This window comes from Puma concolor, chromosome C2 (assembly GCF_028749965.1).
Source record: "Puma concolor isolate L17-30 chromosome C2, mPumCon1.1.hap2, whole genome shotgun sequence".
NCBI classification, from domain to species: Eukaryota; Metazoa; Chordata; class Mammalia; order Carnivora; family Felidae; genus Puma; species Puma concolor.
This window is the reverse complement of record NC_141675.1, coordinates 141722375-141744146: the sequence shown is the minus strand read 5'-3', so window position 1 is coordinate 141744146 and position 21772 is coordinate 141722375. Positions and strand designations below refer to the sequence as shown.

Here is a 21772-nt window from a genome sequence, read left to right as displayed (position 1 = left end):
ACCCTTGAATACTTAAGTCAATGCTAAGGTGTTTAGAAAGGACATAAAAATCGGCTACGTTGTACCTTTTGCAGGATTTTTTGTCACATTTGTATTCTGTATTTGCTTAAAAGTCATTTATCAACACACGGAAATTGACAACTACCATGCCTTCTCGTACATAATTACCACTAGATTTTTCTATGCAGGACAAGCACAGATTTCTCTGAAAGCGTAAGGTAATAATCGCTAGCCAGGGCTTAATCGCTTGTCAGGGATCTGACATAAAGGTTTTAGCTCTGTGAATGTCAGTGGCTGAAGACCTTCAAATCATACACAGCGTTAGGCAGTCTCCCAAGCCAGGACAGGGAACCATTTTCACGACTGTGTGGGCGTAGTTCATTTGGTGCCACTCAAATGTATTTAGAAAAAGGAATAGAGGAAGAAAGAAAAAGAATTTAATGGAAGATTTTATGGATATTTTTTGTAAGTTTATCTTACATACTTGGTTACCTTCTTTTTGATGACTAATTTTCTTTTTTGCTTTCTTTTCATAAAGACTCACTTGGTCCTCAAAATAACCATGGACAGGCAGGGCGGATACTTATTCCTTTTGTTCTGCGTGAACCTGAATTTCCAGGAGAGCTGATAATATCCCTACAGTCCTGGCCTGGATACATTTATTGATGCTGTTCTGTTTGTTTGCAGCACCCATGCCCAATCAGCTTTCAAAACCCCACCTCTCATGTTATCTCCCTTTTTAAACCTTTGATTAACACAAAACATGTGTCCTCTGATCATATACTTTGTATATTACATGTGTCCACTATTGTTTTGATGTGTGCATAGTCAACTAATTGCCACATCCTAAGTAAAAGCTCTTGGAGGGTATGAATCAAATCTCATGCATTTGTCTCTCCTGAAGCAGATTTTCAATATAAGTAGTTACAGATGCCTGTCTCCAAGGAATTCTTCAGTTAGAACCGTTCTAGGACTGGCACTATCAGCATCCCCTGCAAACTTGTTAGAAATGCACATTCCCCAGGGCGCCTGGCTGGCTCAATCAGTAGAGTAAGCAACTCTTGATCTCAGGGTCGTGAGTTCAAGCCCCATGTTGGGTGGAAAGATTACTTAAATAAACTTTAAAAAAAAAAATGCACATTCTCTGGTCCCAGCCCTGACCTTCTGAACCAGCAACACCGGGGTGAGGATCAGCGATCTTTTAGCAAGCTGTCCAGCTGACCCTGATGCATGCTAAACTTTGTGAACGACTGATTTAGAATGTATTTAACTTGCGAAAAGTGAATAAACAGTAAGGATCTGTCCTAGCACCCCAGGGAGCCCGTTTTATCACGTAAATCCACATGACAAAAACTGCATGCCACAACAAAAATGTTTAAGAAGAAAACCTGAGTGAATTATTGTATCTGCTTCATTCATAGACTACAGCAGCTCTAGTTCACAGGAAAAGATAAATAATTACTGAGCAGTCATAGACGATGCACAACTCTCATGATTAAATAGTACAAATCAAAACATAATTTTTTCAAATTAGTCCTTTTAAAAATCTTGTCCTACTACTGTCACGACAAGGGTAAGTGGAAAATCACTTACCTAAGCTACGGCCCAGTATAAGGGTGTAACCTGCAGGACCATTTGACTCTCCCTAACAAATATAAAACGTGCCGTCTTTTCTAATTTCGCACCAGATGCCTGCGGATACACTGGGACACTTGTGGAGACACTGCTGCTTATAATTTTCATGCCCCTCAGTACTGCTTGTACTTTTTTGATAAGCATTACGACCTTTAAAGTAACTATTAGAAAAGGATGAATGATATACAAGACTCAGTTTCCCCTTCTCAGACACCTCTTTAGTTTATCTTTCTCATTTTGGGGTTCAGTGCCTCTAAAATTATAGGGGAACTGCAGTATGTGATGTTGGCTTGAAATGCAACGTTCCAAGAAACGAAATAGTCTAAGCCACCAATTTAAATAACCAGTGAAAGCATTAGAACATCTGTGTTTTCTTCTCCCAGGATTTTATTTAAATTCCATGGTCACCCACAAAGCTCTCAGGTTTTCTGTAATTCTGGTGAAAAGGAATGGAATACTTCCTACTACACGATTGCTATCCTTTCTATTTATTAGGGTAGTTGATGTCAGTCAAAGTGAGTTCTAGAAGTTCTTAGCAATTTTCTTTTGTCTTTTTTTAAATAATTTTTTAAGTTTATTTATTTAGAGAGAGAGACAGCATGAGCCAGGGAGGGGCAGAGAGAGAGGAAAGCGAGAATCCCAAGCAGTCTCCATGCTGTCATCACAGAGCCCAGTGCAGGGCTCGAATTCACGAAACTGTGAGATCATGACCTGAGCCTGAACCGAGAGTCAGATGCTTAGCCGACTGAGCCACCCAAGGGCCCCAGCAACTTTTTTTTTTCAATACTAAGAGCAAACAGTTGGAGCAAACTAACCCAATTAAAGTGTTTTGAGGATAGTAACAGCAATAGGAACAGCCCCTCAATTGTCTGCTAAGAATCAAATTGAATAGTTGCCAAACTGCTGTTAGCAAATGCCCATTATCATGAGGAAGAGAAAAAAGAAACTGCTTCAAGAAAAGGAGGGATAGGTGAGAATATTGGGAGGCATCTCTCTAATCCAGCATTTAGGCCGTGCCAGAACGTGTTTAGAATTTATAGGATGAGTCCCTCCATCAGTTGTCTGGCCTCCTTTTCCTCTTTAAGGAGGAAGTCTTCCTGTACCTGAACTATTTCCTTTAGGTATAAGAGAACTTAAGGTGACACTATCTATGAGTTTACTAAAACACAGTTATCAAAAAAGGGGGGGTCCTAGAGAGCCTGTCGATTATCATGCAGTCGATGTAAGTCAGATGTAGTATGAAAATATGAAAGAGACCTTGCTTTCTAGAACTCCTTGATGTAAAATGAAGAGGTAGGTCCCTTCCTACATTCAGTATGGACCTGTATCCACTCTGCTGCCGGTACCTCTTCAAAGGAGCAGAAAAGCGGAATCAGACCTTTCGTTGTTCAGATTAAGGATTCTGGCTGATTTAGAGGCTTGATCAAAATCAGAGACTTGTGAATGTGCTATAAAAACAGCCAAAGGCCACGGGGTTCCATATGTCTTGCCATAGCCCTTCAGAAATCAAAGCAGGTCTTCACGTACTTGGGTGTGGACAAATACGATGTGTTTTCGAAAAAATAGTCACATTGGAACAGAATGTTCGCTTGTGTGGGCGATTGGGTCTGAGTGTTCTGGTTTTACATACAGCCTTGTTCATCTGGGCTTCAAGCCCTTGGAGCAACCCACTAATCGAGCAGGCTAGTATAATGAGCTGATTGATCCATAGCACATAACTTGAGCTTTCCTCACTGTTTTGTGTGGTTGCTTCACCTTTGTGCCATCAGCCCGTGGACACAGAGTATCTGGCATTCACTGATGTCTTCAGTCTGGTTGCTCTAAGCCCTTGGACCTGAAAGGCATCTCAGAGTTCATCTAACACACACCCTGTGGAAATTGTTATTCTGGTAGCCATTGTTTCTTAATGTGTTCTTGGGGCCAGTCGAAGCACAATAACCTGGAGGAATCTTTGTTAAAAATACACGTTCCTAGGGCACCTGGGTGGCTCAGTCGGTTAAGTGTCTGACTTCAGCTCAGGTCATGATCTCACAGTCTGTGAGTTAAAGCCCCGTGTCGGGCTCTGTGCTGACAGCTCGGAGCCTGGAGCCTGCTTTGGATTCTGTGTCTCCTTCTCTCTCTCTGCCCCTCCCCTGCTCATGCTCTGTCTCTCTCTGTCTCAAAAAATAAATAAATAAAAACATTAAAAAAAAAAAAAACCCACATTCCTGGGCCCCACCTCTGAGCTACAGAAAACTGCATTTCTCTTACCCCCTCAGTTGATTCTTAAATACTCAGAAGTCTTGGGGCACCTGAGTGGCTTACTCAGTTAAGCGTCTGACTTTGGCTCAGGTCATGATCTCATGATTCATGAGTGAGTTTGAGCCCCACATCTGGCTCCCTGCTGTCAGCACAGAGCCCACTTCAGTTCCTCTGTCCCCATCTCTCTGCCCCTCTCCCACTCGCTCACGTGAGCACTCTCTCTCTCTCTCTCTCAAAAATAAACATTTTTAAAAAATATTCAGAAGTCTTATATGAAATAGCAAAAAGTTAAGAATTCTTAAACAGCCTTAGATTACAGTTAGATTAGTCTTGAAATAGAATAGCCATTGTTGTCATTGAGAATTAATATATCCTGGTAATTAGGCCATGTGGATTTCTAGTGGTCGCTTGTTTCCAATGCTGTGACTTGTATGAAATATGAAAGTGAAGCATTATTAACCTTGAGGTTCAGATTCGTTGGGAATTGGTTTTAGGTGCGACAGAGTTGATGGTTTTATGTATCCAAGTTAAGACTTCTTATTAACTATGAAAAAGGATTAGCATAAAGTGCTTATCAGTGTTGATTAACTGTATCTAAAAGGACTAAATAGTGCAAGCAGAGAGCAGTCTTCGGTCGGAAAATGCCATCTTTCATAACGTTTTCCCCATTTGCTTTTTCATGTGCTCTTCCAGAAACTGTGAATCTACTACTCTGTCTTTTCTTCCCTCTTTAGATTCTTCATTTTTTATTATAGATACTGACATTTTACTTGAAGAAATTACCCATTTAGGCTCTCTTCAAATTCAGAGTGATCTTATTTTAATAAGAAGTGAGAGGGGAAATTGACAAAATACACTTGAAGTTGTCAGCGTTGTACATGGCAAACAGTAAAAGCTTATTCTTAGAGGATTGTCAGAGAGCTTAGTGCTACCTCAGGTTGTCAGAGAATTTAACGTGTTGTTCTCAGGGAATTGACAAAAAAAATTACCAAGAAAAGGCGTGCTCTGAACCACCTCCAGGTGCCCAACCTGAGAAACAACTCACTCTGTTAAGCAACGGCATACGTATTCTGCAGGTTATACGGGAAAGCCAATTATATTCCTTTGCTTCTTAAACTATCTTGTGTGGTGACTTGGTGTGGAAAACACGTACCCCCTCCTCGTTTCCCCCAAAGCAAATAGACAACGTAACTAGAAATGTCCCAGACACGTAGGGAAGTTGTCATTTGGACGTTTCCCTGCCACCTGTAGTGAAGGAGGAAGGTAGCAGAGGGGAGAACTTGAGAACTTCTTGGCGAATGGCCATGAAAAATAAAGAAAACTGAAAAGCCCCAAAGGTCAGGTGCACTTCCAAACCGGAAGAAACCACTTCCTTGTCATTTCCATGAAAGGTGCAGTACAAGACATTCCCTGGTGACCTCTTGATCACTTATACTACTTTCCTCATCTTTAGCTGTTGTCTTTCTTCAAACACACATACACACAGAAGAAAGAAACAAAATGCCGCAGAGAAAGCTGTTCTGACCTTTGCTGCTTCTTTGACCTGCGTATGACAAAGTGAGTGTCTTAGTGACTTCAAGCTGCCATGACAAAACTCCACACACCAGGTGGCTGAAGCATCAGAAATGGGCTCCCCCCCCCCCCAAAAAAAATTCTGGAACCTGGAAATCTAAGATCAAGGTCTCAACTAGCTTGGTTGACTCCTGAAGTCTCTCTCCGTGGCTTGTGGGTGGCTGCCTTCGTGCTTTGTGCCTTCGTGCTTTGACACGGCCTTTTCTCTCATGGAGTGACAGAGATGCTTGCTGTCTCTTCCTTTTATGAAGGACACCAATCCTATTGGAAGAGGGCCCCTCCCTGATGACCTCATTTAACCTGAATTACCTTCTTAAAGGCCCTGTCTCCAAATATAGTCACATTGAAGGTTAAGGCTTCAACATACCATTTTGGGGGGAAAACATGGTTGAGTCTGTAACATTTGACTAAATGTGCATTTGTGTATATCCAGTGTACCGTACCCTCTCTCTTCAGCATTCCTTAACTTTCACCTTTGTAGTGCACACGGGTTCATGTTAAGAAAGTCAGGGGAGGGCGCCTGGGTGGCTCAGTCAGTTAAGCGTCCGACTCTTGATTTCTGCTCAGGTGATGATCTCACGGTTCGTGAGTTCAAGCCCTGTGTCAGGCTCTCCAGTGACAGTGCAGAGCCTGCTTGGGATTCTCTCTCTCTCTCTCTCTCTCTCTCTCTCTCTCTCTCCCCCTCCCCGACTCATGCGATGTCCTGCTCTCTCTCAAATAAGTATACTTGAAAAAAACAAGAAAGGGGTGATCATGGAAGATATTCTCCCTAAATCATTGGAACTAGGTTTCCCTTTGGCAGCCTACAGTCTGCTTTTATGAACTTAATATGAGACCTTGTTGATAAAAAAGGTCTTCTATATATAAGCATACTTTTGACGTGGAGAGAGATTTGGTGGGTTTTTGTAATTTGTTTCTCACTAATTTATCCACACACTCTTATGGGGGTTTTTTTGTTTGTTTGTTTTTTAAATGTTTATTTATTTTTGAGAGAGACAGACAGAATATGAGTGGGTTAGGGGCAGAGAGAGAGGGAGACACAGAATCCGAAGCGGGCTCCAGGCTCTGAGCTGTTAGCACAGAGCCCGATGCGGGGCTGGAACTCACGAGCTGTGAGATCATGACCTGAGCCGAAGCCGGACGCCCAACTGACTGAGCCACCCAGGTGCCCCTTGTTTGGTTTTTTTGGGGTTTTTTTGAGTAAATAAAGCTACGCATTCCCAGTAGGAATGTGGAAGGACAGACCAGACAGTGTAACGAAATATGTAACACGATATGGCCTGTAACCTGGCATTGGTAGCCATATTTTCCTCCTCTCTTGAACCAAAGGGTCACAAATAACCCAGAAGTTGCTATTAAACACCCTACTTTATAAAAGTATTCTATTCCAATCATCTGTGTGCCATACAAGAATAAAGAAAAACTTGGGGCACCTGGGTGGCTCAGTCGGTCAAGCGTCTGACTTCGGCTCAGGTCATGATCTTGCGGCTCATGGGTTCAAGCCCCACGTCGGGCTCTCTGCTGACAGCTCAGAGCCTGGAGCCTGCTTCAGATTCTGTGTCTCCCTCTCCCTCTCTCCCTCCACTCACACTCACTCTCTCTCTCTCTCTCTCTCAAATATAACTATTTCAAAAAAAATTTTTTTAAAGAAAGAATAAAGAAAAACTTGTAGGCTACAGAGTATTTTTTTTCAAGATCTGACTTGTCGAATGTGAATTTTAAATTGCCCCTGATGAGCTCAATGCTATAGATTGACTCCAAGCTGTTCCAGCTTCCCTCAGTGTAGTTGCTGAATGCAGGTATGGTAGCAAAGTCAGTTCTGGCATTAGTGATGGTGGTGTTTTCATCACCCTGGAGTTAGTAAAGCCTGAAACCTGCCAGGCATTTGCCACATGGTATGCTACCAGGGAGGGCTCAGCTTCTGGCTTCTTAGAGAGGATATGGCATGACCTTTGTGCTTAACAAGGTATTTGAAACCGAAGCCTTTTCACTTCCTTGCTGAGCTTAAGAGTTGACACTGGTGTCCCAAATTCCTTTGGCCTTATCAGGATAAGGCATGCAGTCATTGATGGCCAAGAAAGGGAAGTGGATGGTATTCTCTCTAGATGGGAGAGAGTTGCTGAAATGAAGGGACCATTTAGTCTCCCCAAAACACTTGCTGGTGTTCAGGGGAAAACATTTCTGCACTAATGGCAGAGCTCTTTACTCTTCTCCCCAGTCTACCTATTCCAACCTGGAGTAAAGGGCTCAGGAAGAAACCACATTCTATTCCCAGGTGATTATTATAGCCAGAAATGGTTGTCTTATTTGCAGATGGTTCATATTCACCTGTATGGGTGGTATTTTAGTTTCTTAGGGTTGCTAGAACTAACTACAACAAATCAGGTGGCCTGAAACAACAGAAATCCCTTCTCATCATTCTGGAGACCAGGAGTCCAAAATCAAGATGTCCACAGGGTCATCCTCTCTCTGAAGGCTCTAGGGGAGAATCTCTTCCATTTCTTTCTCTTGTTTCTGCTCCTGGTGACAATCCTGGACATACTTTGGCTCGTAGATACTCCAGTCTCTGCCTTCACATAGTGTTCTCCCCTCTTCTCCAGAATGATCAAGAGCCCACCTTAACTCCAGTGGGGTCTTCCCTACTCCATATTGGATGAGGGCCTGTCTTATTCCAGTATGATCTCATCTTCACCTGATTACATCTACAAAGACCCTCTTTCCATATAAGGTCATTTTCATAGGTAGTGGGCATGAGGACTTGAATATATATTTTAGGGAGACATAACTTGACCCATATCACGCAGCTGTATTTTTTCCTTTCCCTTGACTTTCATGAATCTGAAAAATTGTCCACATTTCTTTCTAAAACACTGCCAAATTTAAGTCAAAGGGCTGCATGTCTTGAATTTATGACCTCTTCTTTTAAAGAAAAATAAGTTCCATGTAAAATTGGTTCAAATTATGAAAGGCTTTAAATGCTTTGCATTTGCTTGAGGCTGATTAATGGGTAAATTTGTAAACCATGGTTGTTTTAATTAGCCAGGGTTAATTAATGTTTACTGCGCTTGGAAGATGAAAAGACATGTATAAATGCACCATAATGTGAATCATTTTTTAATTTGTTGTTGAAGCTTAAAATATATTCAAATAAAGATTTGCTTACATCACATCAAAAATTTTAAAAAGCTGTTGGAGCACTGTGAGAATTAGTATAGAGGACTCTGAATTATAAAGCGAATTAATTATGGGGGCACCTGGGTAGCTCCGTAGGTTAAGCATCCAACTTCAGGTCAGGTCTTAATCTCACAGTTCGTGAGTTCAAGCTGCTCATCAGGTTCTGCTCTGACAGCTCGGAGCCTGCTTTGGATTCTGTGTCTCCCTGTCTCTCTGCCCGTGTCCCATGCACACTCTGTCTCTCTCTCAAACATAAATAAATGTTAAAAATAATTGTAAAGTAAACTATGTATTATCGAAGATGATCATGTTTTAGCATTATGTATTCAGAGAATGGTAGTTACATTTTTAAGGCTGATTACGTAAAAAGGAAAGAGTAGAAATCTCAGACCCAACTGATAACTTTTCATAAAATGTGTCATAATTTGAGGTGAAGTCTGTTTTTTGTTTTTGTTTTTGTTTTTTTTATTTCTAAGTCGAGACTTTTTCAGAGCATGGTGGAGGACAGACCAGATTGAACTGTGCTGAGATGAGAATAACACAAGCAATTTTTTTGAAGAAACTACTAGAATTCCATGTAAATTTTCAACAGGAAAAGCATCGGGGACTTGGCTGAGGTCTAGTGCAGAGACCCGGAAATGTGGAGATTAGAAGCCCTTTAAAAAGGAAATAGCAGGGCAAGGTCTCCTACATGGGGCTGGAAGCTGTACGTCATGGAAGGTGGTTGTCTCTGGCAGTGAAAAGGGCTATCCGTTCTCAGTAAGAAAGTGGCCCCCAAGGGCAATTTCCCAACATGCTCAGTGGAATATACCTTCTGGCACCAGGATTCATGGTTCACTTGGTAACTTTAAAGTACAGCCAGACTCAGTGATAACCAGTCCCCTTTGACTTGATCATTGTCTAAGAGGAGAGCGTCTCCAAAGTTAAATTAGCAGAAAGGTTGGGTCTACTTTATTTTTCACCTCCCACACAATTTTCTCTTTGTGCTTTGCAGAGTAAAAAAAATAAGGTTGATTTTTTTTCTTTTTAACATCTCATGGATATTGACAATGAGGTGATTGGAGAAGAAAAAACAAAAGACCCATAACCCTCTATTGGGATAAGAAATAGCTTGCTCCTTGTAGTTCTTAACCATAACTACTAATTTGACATTATTGGCAAGCACTGCAGGTTGACACTCGAAAGAGTCTTCAGTCTGTCAGCACAGAGCCCGACATGGGGCTTGAACCCACGGACCACGAAATCATGACCTGAGCCAAAGTCGGACGCTTAACCGACTGAGCCACCCAGGCGCCCCCTGCCACATTTTTTTTAATGTTTATTTATTTTTGAGAGACAGAGAGACAGAGTGTGAGCAGGGGAGGGGCAGAGATAGAGGGAGACACAGGATCTGAAGCAGGCTCCAGGCTCTGAGCCGTCAGCACAGAGCCCGATGCAGGGCTCGAACTCACAAACCATGATATTATGACCTGAGCCAAAGTCAGACACTTAACAGACTGAGCTACCCAAGGCACCCCTCAAATGCCACGTTTTTATATAAAAGCGGAATCACAGTGAAGTCCTAGCTTGTGCTGCTGGGGTTAGGCTCTTTTTAAAGATAGTTTGAAGAGAAAATTCCTCAATCATAATTACTTTGAAACCCCTTCAGTGAAACAGTAAAAGTACACATCTCTCAACTAGCCCAAGACGGACAGCTTTTCCTCCAGCACGTGAAGAAACCAGTGTTTCCTGGCTTGAAAATCACATGAAATAATTGACTTATGTTTAAGGGGGATGACTCATCAAAATGTTCATCCATTTTTATTTTACGTTGCAGAGGACGTGTGATTTGTATCTGTTTATGCCAACGGTCATGTGTGCTTTTCCCCTATAGATTGACCAGAGGAAAACATCCGGATAGATACAGGTTAAAGCCGGTACTACAGTTCAGTGCCACGGTCCTGAACTTTTCATTTTAATATAATTCCAGACTTAGAGAATTCCAAGCAGGCTCCACACTGCCAGTGCAGAGCCCAACGCGGGACTCCAACTCACGAACCGTGAGATCATGACCTGAGCTGAAAAACCGGGTCAGAGGCTTAAGCGACTGAGCCACCCAAGCGTCCCATAAAATTTCTTTTCTTGAGAGGGACTTGAAGACATAGTGGCTCTTTATCCCTAAGTTCTTCACCGTGTGTTTCCTCAAAACAAAGACACTTATTTTTATATGCAAATTATAACCTCAGTACAGCCTGCTTTCAAAGAGTCTCTCTATAATCTGTAAACTTGGTTTGTAGTCTAAACTTGAGGTTTTTCCTCTCCGGATTGCTTAGACTTCCAACCACGCAGGCAGGACCAAGATTCCTAAGGTAGTTGGAAATAGGATCACAACTTTGGCACAGATTCTACAAAGAAGCACGGAGAGGAAACTCTTTAATCTGTTTTTTGATGCCAGGGAGATGGACTGACTTTTCTCTTGATTTCTGACTGATGCCATTGGTTAGATCTAAGTTGTTTGATCTCTGTTGTTTGAAAGTCAAAAAAAGGAAATCTGTCTTAAATAGAAAGGGACTTCTTTCATACCTTCAGCCTTAAGCTGGACAAGTGATACTTTTAAGCAATGTCACTTGGCAGTAGGAAATATTCTAACAAGTAACATGTAGCTGTGTTTGTGTCCCCTCCGGGGACAGATTGTTGCCACGAGTGGACGAAGCATGCTTCGTTTAAAATCTATGTCCAAGAAAGTACTAAAGCAAAATAAATCCAGATTCAGAGGTGAAATCTGAATTTTGAGACTGTAAGAGATTCTCGATTGCTAATGTGGCTAAAAATAAGAGGACTGACCCAATTTTATGGAGGTCGAAATACAAACTAGATTTGTGGAACAGCATTACGTTGTGATAATACATCTATAATCTTTTGCCCAAGGTGGAAATGCAGCATCCTACAGGGCTGTTTCGCTCTTTTTAAGTTCTTTTTTAATGTTTATTTATTTTTGAAGGAGAGAGAGACAGAGCATAAGTGGGAGAGGGGCAGAGAGAGAGGGAGACGCAGAATCCGAAGCAGGCTCCAGGCTCTGAGCTGTCAGCATAGAGCCCGACGCGGGGCTCAAACTCACGAACCGTGAGATCATGACCTGAGCCGAAGTCGGACTTAACTGACTGAGCCACCAGGTGCTTCCTAGGCCATTTGGCTCTTGACCACTGAAGTGTTCAAGTCCCTGCACCATTGATGAGAAGGGATATTTGGGATAAGTATGCAGAGTTCAACCATTTACTTGGCTCAAAACCCAAAGGTGTCTACGTTATCTTAAATTTGACTCCGAATTGATGATACCTGATAACAGTTTACATAGCTACCCTACTATGCCAGTCTTCCAGAGAAAGGGAAATCTAAAGAAGTGGGAGATACGTGTCCACAGGGGATGGGCTGTCAAAATGACTCCCTTAATTAGAGGAGGGAACAGTGGATGGCTGTGCAGCTGGGAACCACCTGGCTTTTCAGCTCTGCTCCTTCATCGTGGAAAAGCTCTATGACCTTGGCCCATGGCAAAAATCTCTTATCTTTGTTCCTTCGTGTGAAAAAAAAAAAAAAAAAAAGATACCACTGAATTCTTCACTTTCCAAATCTGTCAAAAATTATGAGAGGGGCATCCGGGTGGCTCAGTCATTTAAGTGTCCGACTTCAGCTCAGGTCATGATCTCGAGGTTTTTGAGTCCAAGCCCCGCGTCGGTCTCTGTGCTGACAGTGCAGAGCCTGCTTAGGATTCTGTCTTTCTGTCTCTCTGCCTCTGTCCCACTCACTGTCTCTGTCTCTCAAAATAAATAAACCAACTTTAAAAAAGATTACGAGAAACAGGATGCATGTGATGATAGATGTGTATGTGTTTCTATAATATTAGTCAGTAATCAAATAGCCTCGTCAACCGTAAAATAGAATGTTTCATGGAATAGTGAAAACATTTGGACTCAGAATCAGGATACTTGGGTTCATATCTCAATTCTGCCACCTGATAACTGTGCTTTCTCAAGAGGGATATCACAGTTTGGTCAGCCATCAGTGGGGATAGCATCCCACAATGCAGACCGTTGTGGATATGAAAGGAGCTAATGGATATGAAAAGGCAACTGAAGTGGAAGGTGTCTCTGTAGGGTTGATCTCCTGCTTTCGAGATGCCCTAGCATAACACAGTCCTGCCACAGTGTGGCTGTCCCACAAGTCACACACGGATCAAGACGTCCCGACCATGTACAGTAATCCCTTGAAGACCACATAGGTTCTCCCCCAGATTACCATTTTATTTATTTTTCTTAATGTTTGTTTATTGGGCGGGGTGGGGGTGGGCTAATTGAAAGAAAGGGACAGAGGATCCAAAGCAGGCTCAGTGCTGTCAGCACAGAGCCCGACGTGGGGCTCAAACCCACGAACCATGTGAGATCATGACCCGAGCCAAAGTCAGACACTTAACTGACTGAGCCACCCAGGCATGCCACCAATTAGCATTTTAAACAGCTTCTGCTCCATTGAACTATGCTTAGAAGTAAAAGAGTCACCAGCTAGGGCTGGTCTTCAGTAGAGGGAAGCAGAGCAATGAAGTGTGTCCTCTAGTACTCTTAATACTTACGTATTAAGTTCATATTCTTTTTCTCAGAGTCTGAACAATGCTGACCTGTCTCCCGAGCACTTCCCTGCTCTGGCTCCTGTGTAATTTCCTGCCTGACAAATGTTCTGGCAAAAAAGGAAATTCCTAACTAGCCTTTCCTTTCCCCGTGGCTTTCTGACTCAGAAACGTTGTCGTGAATGATAGTTTCTTTTTTTTTTTTTTTAATTTTTTTTTCAACGTTTTTATTTATTTTTGGGACAGAGAGAGACAGAGCATGAACGGGGGAGGGGCAGAGAGAGAGGGAGACACAGAATCGGAAACAGGCTCCAGGCTCCGAGCCATCAGCCCAGAGCCCGACGCGGGGCTCGAACTCACGGACCGCGAGATCGTGACCTGGCTGAAGTCGGACGCTCAACCGACTGCGCCCCCCCAGGCGCCCCATGAATGATAGTTTCAAGGCAACAGAGTGGGTTGGGTTCTGAGAACATGACTTCGAGGTGTTCAGACATAAGGCTTTTTCTGGCAGTATTCTTTGTTGACCGTGCTCGTCTTTCACACCTTGTTTCCAAGACTTGTTTTGTCTTTTATGAAGTGATAAACTGAGATAGTTGTGTAGTGATGCCTCTTTACAGCTTGTGGCAGTGGTTGGACTGTAATGTGACTAAGAATCATGTGGGTAGGGGGAGCCTGGGTGGCTCAGTTAAGTGTCCGGTTTCAGCTCAGGTCACGATCTCACGGTTTGTGGGTTCGAGCCCCACGTCGGGCTCTGTGCTGACAGCTCAAAGCCTGGAGCCTGCTTCGGATTCTGTGTCTCCCTCTCTCTCTCTCTGTCCCTTCCCCCCTCTCAAAAATAAATAAAACATTAAAAAAAAAAAGAATCACCTGGGGACCACAGTGGGGTGCAGATTCAGTTCCCTAGCTCTGGCAGGGGCAGGGGCACACCTACCTAGCAAGAGTACAGGTAATAGAATTCAAAGTGAAGGAACTGCTAAGACCATCCATCCATCCTCCTCTAATTTGATGGGTGAGGAATTGCAAGCCTTAGGGGGTTTCATGCACAGAACTGTGATTGGAAAATTAAATCTGATCTCCTAGTCCTGGTGTGGGCAAAATGCCTAGAATGGATGACAGCAGATTTATAGTAGAGCTTCTTGATAGGAGAAAAATGACATCCCTTTCATAAATACTTCCCATGCAGCTGTGGTGGCACGGGGGAGGGGGGTGCATTGTTCAGAGGTGGAATCCTCAATCCTTTGAGATGTGTAAGTATTTATGAAACAGGTAAGAATTGTGAAAACATAAATGGACGGATCACCGCAGAGAAACACATAAATTATGCTTTCTTATTTATTTAAAAAAAAGAGGTAAGCATTGGTCATATAAGAGTCCCCTGTTAGAGTTGAAGGGAAATTTCCATTTTGGAGAGAGGCTATGGATAAATACATATTTTCCACGAGGAACCAGAAGAATCAGAAAATAGAAAAAAAATAATAATAATGAAAGCAATGCCGTTTCAATCCTATAAGTAGAAAAACGAGCAAGCCTAGGGGACCTCAGTTGGTGCCAGTGTCCAAATCAGACCTTTAATAGTGTGTATTACAGAGGAAAAGGCTGAGACTGAACTTCCTTTACATGAAGGAGATCGTCCTCCCCCCACCCCAAGCGTGTTTAAAAGGTAGAAGAGATAGTTCATCGATTATAACTGAAGCTTGTGAAAGAGAACTGCTTCAATGTTTATAAACTGTATTTCCTTGAAACCGAAAATATGGCAGTTAAATCTTTAGGAGGTTGGCGAGGAGATTAATCATTTGAAGAGGCATGTGAAACAAATGATCTAGAATTCCTCTGTTTTCCCATTCAGCAATCCTTTCATGCGGCCATTTCTGTCAAACTATGGTGGAAGTCTATTCCACACCACAACAACAAAGTATTTTAGTCACTTGAAGATGGCATCACTGTTGGGTGACTCTCTTGATGTTGCTTTCTTCAAAGTATTTTTTTTAGGTTTTTATTTAAATTCCAGTTCCTTAACAGACAGTATAATATTAGCTTCAGGAGCCCAGTATAGTGATTTCCATGTTTTCATACAGCACCTGGTACTCATCACAAGTGCGCCCCTTAATCCCCATCACCTCAAAATATTTTAAATATTTCCTCCGATAACTACATGCTGAGGCGTTTTTTGTTTCCTTTTCTCTTTACTATTAAGTATGCCTAGTGTAGGTTCTCAGCACACTTTTCAAAAGGGCAAGGTTTGCCATATGTTTCATATTTGAAATTGAGTATCTCTGGTTTAAGCTGTAGGTTAAAATTACCATCACTGAACCCAGTTGAGTATTCCCGCTTCCAACTACAGCGCTCGTGTGTGCTGAGTATTCTAGAAGAGACTAAATCTGACTCCGGAGATAATTGCCGCAACTCTGGGCAATAACAAATAGCTTTTAGAAGGGGGGGGGGGGAAGAGGAGAGTCTTGGGGGAGAAATGAACCTAGCGTCTTAGTTTAATATAGCAGCTGGCAAATGTAGACGTTTAAAAGCTTTGGAAATCGCCAATATATGGCATCGGGCGCATTATAACAAAATATTGAATTAAGTCCGATAAACAGGTAATCCATCAGGGCCAGCAACATACCAGATGTGTGTTTCTGTGTGATGAGTCTTACCACAGAATTCAAAGATGAAGCCCCACTTAGAAGGAGCAATGAAATAATTATATACGTGGCTCTGTGTTGTTTTTTTTTTTTTTTTTTTTTTAATCACGGGCAGAATAGCCTGGTGCCGATTATCTTAGCCATTGGTAAAATCCTGAGCCCTTAATAATACCAAGAGGTAGCTGGCTGCCTTCGACATTTTATGATCACAAAATGGAATAATCCTTCACCAACTAACGATAATCCATCATTTCCACCTGCTTTTTGTCCCTTAAAAACCACACAGACGGACCTCATTGTTCCAAATGAGATAACCAGAGGTGGTTGTTTCTAAATCTCCCGTGTTGAACTGAGGTGAGAGCACTTACTTCTGCTCTTTTGTACTCCCCCAAAAAAGCCTAAGTGCTTTTCACTCTGCCAGAAATGTAACATTTCTTGAATGTGTCATTCTCTAATTTTCTGCACATGAATAAACCAGGCAAATTAACCACCATGGGGCTCAACATTTTAGTGGCCATTTGGAGGAAATTTTCTGCCAACAATAAAAGAAAAGAGAAAAAGAGGCACCGCAATTTGCTGCCAAAGTGTCCTGGATGTTTTTTGAAGCACAGATGTAAGGTTTTCCTCTGTGACCGTTCCCTGCTTTACCCTTTTCACTGCCGTGGGCCGAGATGGGGACAGGACTTCCTTCAGCTCCTGGGCCTGGAAACTGCCTATTTGAAGGTGCAAAAGCAATATAGCCATTCCATGGGGCTGGTGGTATTTGAGTCCGGTTGCAGCCCTGTAAATGTGCAGAACATTCTGGAACAGTCAGACGTACAGTCACTCTGCAAATGAGCAGCGCAGTACTGAGACCAGGACTGAGCCCTCCTTTGGTACCGTGGAGGCTAGATGGGTGGGGGTCGCAGGGAGGAAGGCTGGTTTTCTGCAGCCCAGATCTTGCACTTCAGCCCAGACGCTTACTGACCATGGGATCTTAAAGAGATTCAGCCACCCCTCCTCGCCTCAGTTTCCTGGCCCATAAAAGTCATAATGCTTGTAACCCTCATAAAGTTGTTGAGAGGAGAGTTAGAGAGGAGAGGGCGTTTGAGCTGGGCTTTCAAGAGTTCATATAATTTAGGGGCGCTTGGGTGGCTCAGTTGGTTAAGTGTCCAACCTCAGCTCAGGTCATGATCTCACAGTTTGTGAGTTCGAGCCCCGCGTCGGGCTCTGTGGTGACAGCTCACAGTCTGGAGCCTGCTTTGGATTCTGTGTCCCCCTGTCTCTCTGCCCCTCCTCCGCTTGCACTCAGTCTCTTCTCTCTCATAAATAAACGTTTAAAAAAACTATTAAAAAAAAGAATTCATATGATTTAGATAAGCAGAAATGGTCTTCCTGTGTAGCAGGAACAGAGAGGAAAGGTGCCCTGGTGGGAATGCATGGTCCCATCTGGGGATAATCCAAGCTCCTCAGCTCGAGAGAGCTGTGGGTCCAATTCCAATGTGTGGGTTTTTCCCCACACCACCAAGCAGTTTTCCTACATCAACTGGAGAATTCAATCATTCAACCCAATTCTGCCACCATCACCCCGGAGGTAGTGCAGATCCCACAAGAGTTATGGGCTCAGTCCTCGGACTCCCCTCCCCCACCCCCAACAGCCAGTCGAAAGTCCAGATTGTCACCTGTGCTGCTGATGACCAGTTGTACATCAGAAGTTCCTTCTCCTTGGGTTCTATTAATTTGCTAGAACGGCTCATAGAACAGAGGGAAACATTTCACTCACTAGATTACTAGTTTAGTATAAACAGATACAACCCAGGAAAAGTTAAAGGTAGGGTAAGGTACGTGGAAAAGGGCTCACAGCTTCCAGCACGTTTCCCCCCCCCACCCACACCTGCACGTGTTCATCAACTCGAGGCTCCCAGAACCCTGTCCTTTCAGGTTTTTACAGAAGCTTCATTACATAGACTTGACTGATTTATTTATTGGCCATTGGTGATTGAGCTCAATCTCCAGCCCCTCTCCCTTCGCAGAGTGTGGGACTGAAACTTCTAACCCTCTGATCACATGGTCACTTCCTCTGGGCACCAGCCCCCCCTCCTTAGGTGACCTACAGGCTTTTCAAAAGTCACTTCATGACATAACGAAAAATACCTTTATTCCTCCCATCACCTATGAAATTCCAAGGGTTTTAGGAGCTCTCTGCCTACAGAGACCAAATACATGTTTCTTACTATAAATCACAGTAGCATAGGTATATACAGCAGAAAGTTTAAGAGCCTCATCGTTAGAAAGATGAGGTGAGCCCAGATCACAGAGGGCCTTTACCATCTGGCAAAGTAGTCTGGGATTCATTCAGTAGGAAATGAGTTACCGAGACGAGGCAGAGCCTTTCGGAGAGGGATGAAAAGTAAAGCAGAGACCATCACAGTGATCAAGGCAGAAAGTAACGATGGTTCAAGGGAGGTAGGCAGTAGAAAGGGAGAGTGAGAAATGAATAAGAGAGAATCCGGAAATGGAATTTTAAAGGGAGGTGTCAGTAATAGAAGTATGGGACACAAAAAAATACGGAGAGCCGCAGACAATTATGAAGGTTTCAGCCCGTAGCTCTGAAAGTTCATGAGAGATATAAGCTAACAGACCCAGCGGACTTAGAAATGCAAAGAGCCTGGGTAGGAGGCGTGGGAGGGACAAGGGCAAGCTAGGAATGTACATTTCAGATTCATCCGTAGAGTTTCAGGAGCGGAAGGGATTTCCAGATGAAAACTTGCAGAAATAGATGGATGGAGATCTGAAAAGATAATAGATGGACAAAGAGATTTTAAAAAAAGAACAAGAGGAGTTATTCAGAGAAGTCACAGGGAACCAGCTTGGTACTGAGTATGCAAGACAAAGACAAAACGTTTCCAGATGGAAGGGGAGGTGGTTAAGTGACTGTAAATGCCACAAAGGTACCAACATGGCCCCAGGTGGGGCCGAGAGTGGATCATGCTGGTGAAGGTTATTCCCTTCCAAGATGAACTTGTGAGCACCAATAATTATTCCAAAAGATCATCTCTTCAGTATTGTAAGTGCTTAACAGTCACAAGCATGAGATTTATATAAAAGAAATGCCCATTAAATTCATTAAAGCAGACATTGGCTAAGTTATTAGCCATTACCTATGAGTCTGTAAGACATGAAAAAGTTGAAGTAGATCTAATGGGGACCTTTCATCTGCATGGGAAAGTCATTACAAGCATCAAATATTGAATTTAGAATGGTGCTGCAGAAAATAGCTATATATTATAACTCAAATTAGACTTCAGGAGGACTGATTGGCTTGAGATTTCATCATTTAAAATAATATCTTGCAATAAACCTGACTCCGTAGGAGGATATTAATCTCATGCTTTAATGCTATCCTATCAAATTGTTTTAATAGATCTATTTGAACAGAATTTTAATTTTTCAAGTAAAAATTTTCCAGTTAAAAGAGAATGTGAGGGATGACAGTAAAATGTTACAAATCAAATTTAAATCCTGATTTTATTTTCTTCATTTTTTGCAGCAGTAATACTAACCAATACTTGGTTTGAAAGATCTAGTACAGTAAATTCTTGACAGAGGCATGATTGGGAAATGAGATACTCTGGTGAATATCATTTCTAATGGCGCCCATGCTATTCATGGGTGTCCCATTTTTAAAAATACGTCACACAGAAAAATCTGGTGAACTGTGGCCGCATAATAGGGGATTCACTAATCTTGTGATAACCCTGTATTTAAAGCAACGATTATAGTTGGTGCTGGGTTATATTCCCAGCTCTGTTTTCTAGTAAAAATGCACTGCCATCATGAAACGTATAATTTAGGAATTTTCACCAGCCCACAAGGACTTCAGATAAGTCAGTTCTGGTCCTCAAAGTCGATGTAGTTTAGTTCCGTGTTTAGAAAAGGGTAACTGATAGCATCTTTTGAAAAGAGAGGCAGCACAGGGGAGAGGCGGGAAATCTGGTCTGAGGTGGCGTGAGATGTGCTGGGAGTCAGGGGGGTTTCGCCCAAGGAAGAGGCTGGAGCAGAACTTTGTGCCCATAAGGCCACGGCTGGAAAGGCAAGGCGACTGCTTCCCTGTTGCCTCAGAACACAGATCATGTGGCCCCGAGGGGGCCTTTGAGGAAGGCAGATCTATTCAAAGCAAAACAACGAGAACTGTTCGAGAATAGAGGAGGCTGCCGTCATTTAGGCTCCCGCATGTTCAAGGGAAGACTAGGGAGGGATTCACTAGATTATATCCTCTAGCGTGAAAGTAACTGTACCTCGTATGATGCCACCGCTTCCCGTCAGACACCTCACCACAGCACACTATTGATTCCTCTGCAATCACAGGATCCTAGAATCCGTGTCAGAGGAGGAAGTGGAGGTACAGCTCTCAAGGTCGTTCATCCCTGGGAGGAACGGTGGGCTCATTCGGAGCATCAGCTTGGGTGTTAGCCATTCTCCCTGGGCTCCAGTCCTGCCTTGAGCCCTTGCTATGATTTTGCCCACGTGGCTCAACTCCCACGGGCCTCAGTTTTCACATCTGTAAGATGGAAACGATGCCAGTGCCCACCTCATGGCTCCACGTGAGCTCACGGGTGTAGGACAGTTACAGTCGTGTCTGGCAGACAGAAAGTGGGAGCCACTGCTGCATTGTCACTGGGACCCACCAAAGGCATGGCTTTCTTTTGTTTAGATGAGCTGCTTCAGAAAGAGCAAAACTACTCCGATGACGTCTTGGCCAACATGATCAGCGAACCAAGAATCAGTTACGGAAACGATGCCCTCATGCCGTCTTTGACCGAGACGAAAACCACCGTGGAGCTTCTTCCCGTGAACGGGGAGTTCAGTCTGGACGATCTGCAGCCCTGGCATCCTTTCGGGGTCGACTCGGTGCCGGCCAATACAGAAAACGAAGGTAAGAGGCCCCGGAGAGAACAAGAACATTCTAAGTATGGGTGTATATCTTTCTGATATTCTTGAGTGGTGACTTCTTATATGAATTTGAAAAATGTACTTTCTCACTGAGAGGTATTCTGTTGCCTCTGGGGAAAAAAATTTTAAAAAGAACAATATTCAGTGTATGTTTATGAGGCAGTGGCCATTCAGAGCAAACAGAGGATGAAATGATGTGAATCACAGTTCACCCCATGAGGAAGTGTTTTCGCGGGCCCTGCATAAATGGAGGCTTGAAAAGCACCCAGGTAGTTTTTGTTGATTATTTATTCTAATGCATCAAATTTCAGATTGCATTGAATGTTAAAGACAAAGGTAAAAAATCACCTGCAAATAAAATGTAATTTTACTCAAGACTTAAATAACTTTGTGTTTAGAAAGTTAAATTTAAGACCGCTGTCAAAATTAGGATGCGTATTAATTAGTACAGGTTTTTTCCTGTGACAGCTCAGAGATTTTCTCTGTCAACAAATTTGCACATTGGATGATGTACTTTCTGATGTACTTTCTTTCACAGGGATTTCTTAGCAGAAACTTCTAAATATCTCTTCAGGAGAGGGTATCTTTTAGTTCTCTTCCGTGATCATTTTTACAGGTTCGGAAGTATAAAATTTCAAACGCAGGAACACCTTGATTTCTAAATACTAATAGCATGTTTTTTAAGAACACAAGATTTTACCTGTGAGTTTCTTTGCTAAAGTAGCAAATTTGGATAGTGGTAATATTTGTAATACGAATATTTATAGTATGGATATCTCGAAACGCAATCCGGTATACACATCAGACTAAATATGAATTCAGTAGTAGACCTTCAGTGTACTATAAAAGTTTGGTTTTTTTTAAGAACCATTACAGAAAATATTGGACCATTTCCATATGAGAAATCACTCCAAATTTGTTTTAATTTGAAGAAGGACACCTTATACTCATAATATCAGATCCAAACAGCGATGTTCTATATAAC

The 21772-nt window shown here is 42.7% G+C and overlaps 1 protein-coding gene across 7 annotated transcripts in view; it reads left to right on the top strand.

The window, feature by feature from the left end:
* The window catches only part of APP (amyloid beta precursor protein), a 271815-nt gene that overhangs the window by 222753 nt on the left and 27290 nt on the right, over positions 1-21772 (top strand). For all 7 annotated transcript variants that reach the window (XM_086675790.1, XM_086675789.1, XM_086675788.1 and 4 more), the window contains one exon: positions 20549-20770. In XM_086675790.1, coding sequence (XP_086531916.1) covers positions 20549-20770 — 222 coding nt within the window. The remainder of the gene's footprint in view (positions 1-20548; positions 20771-21772) is intronic.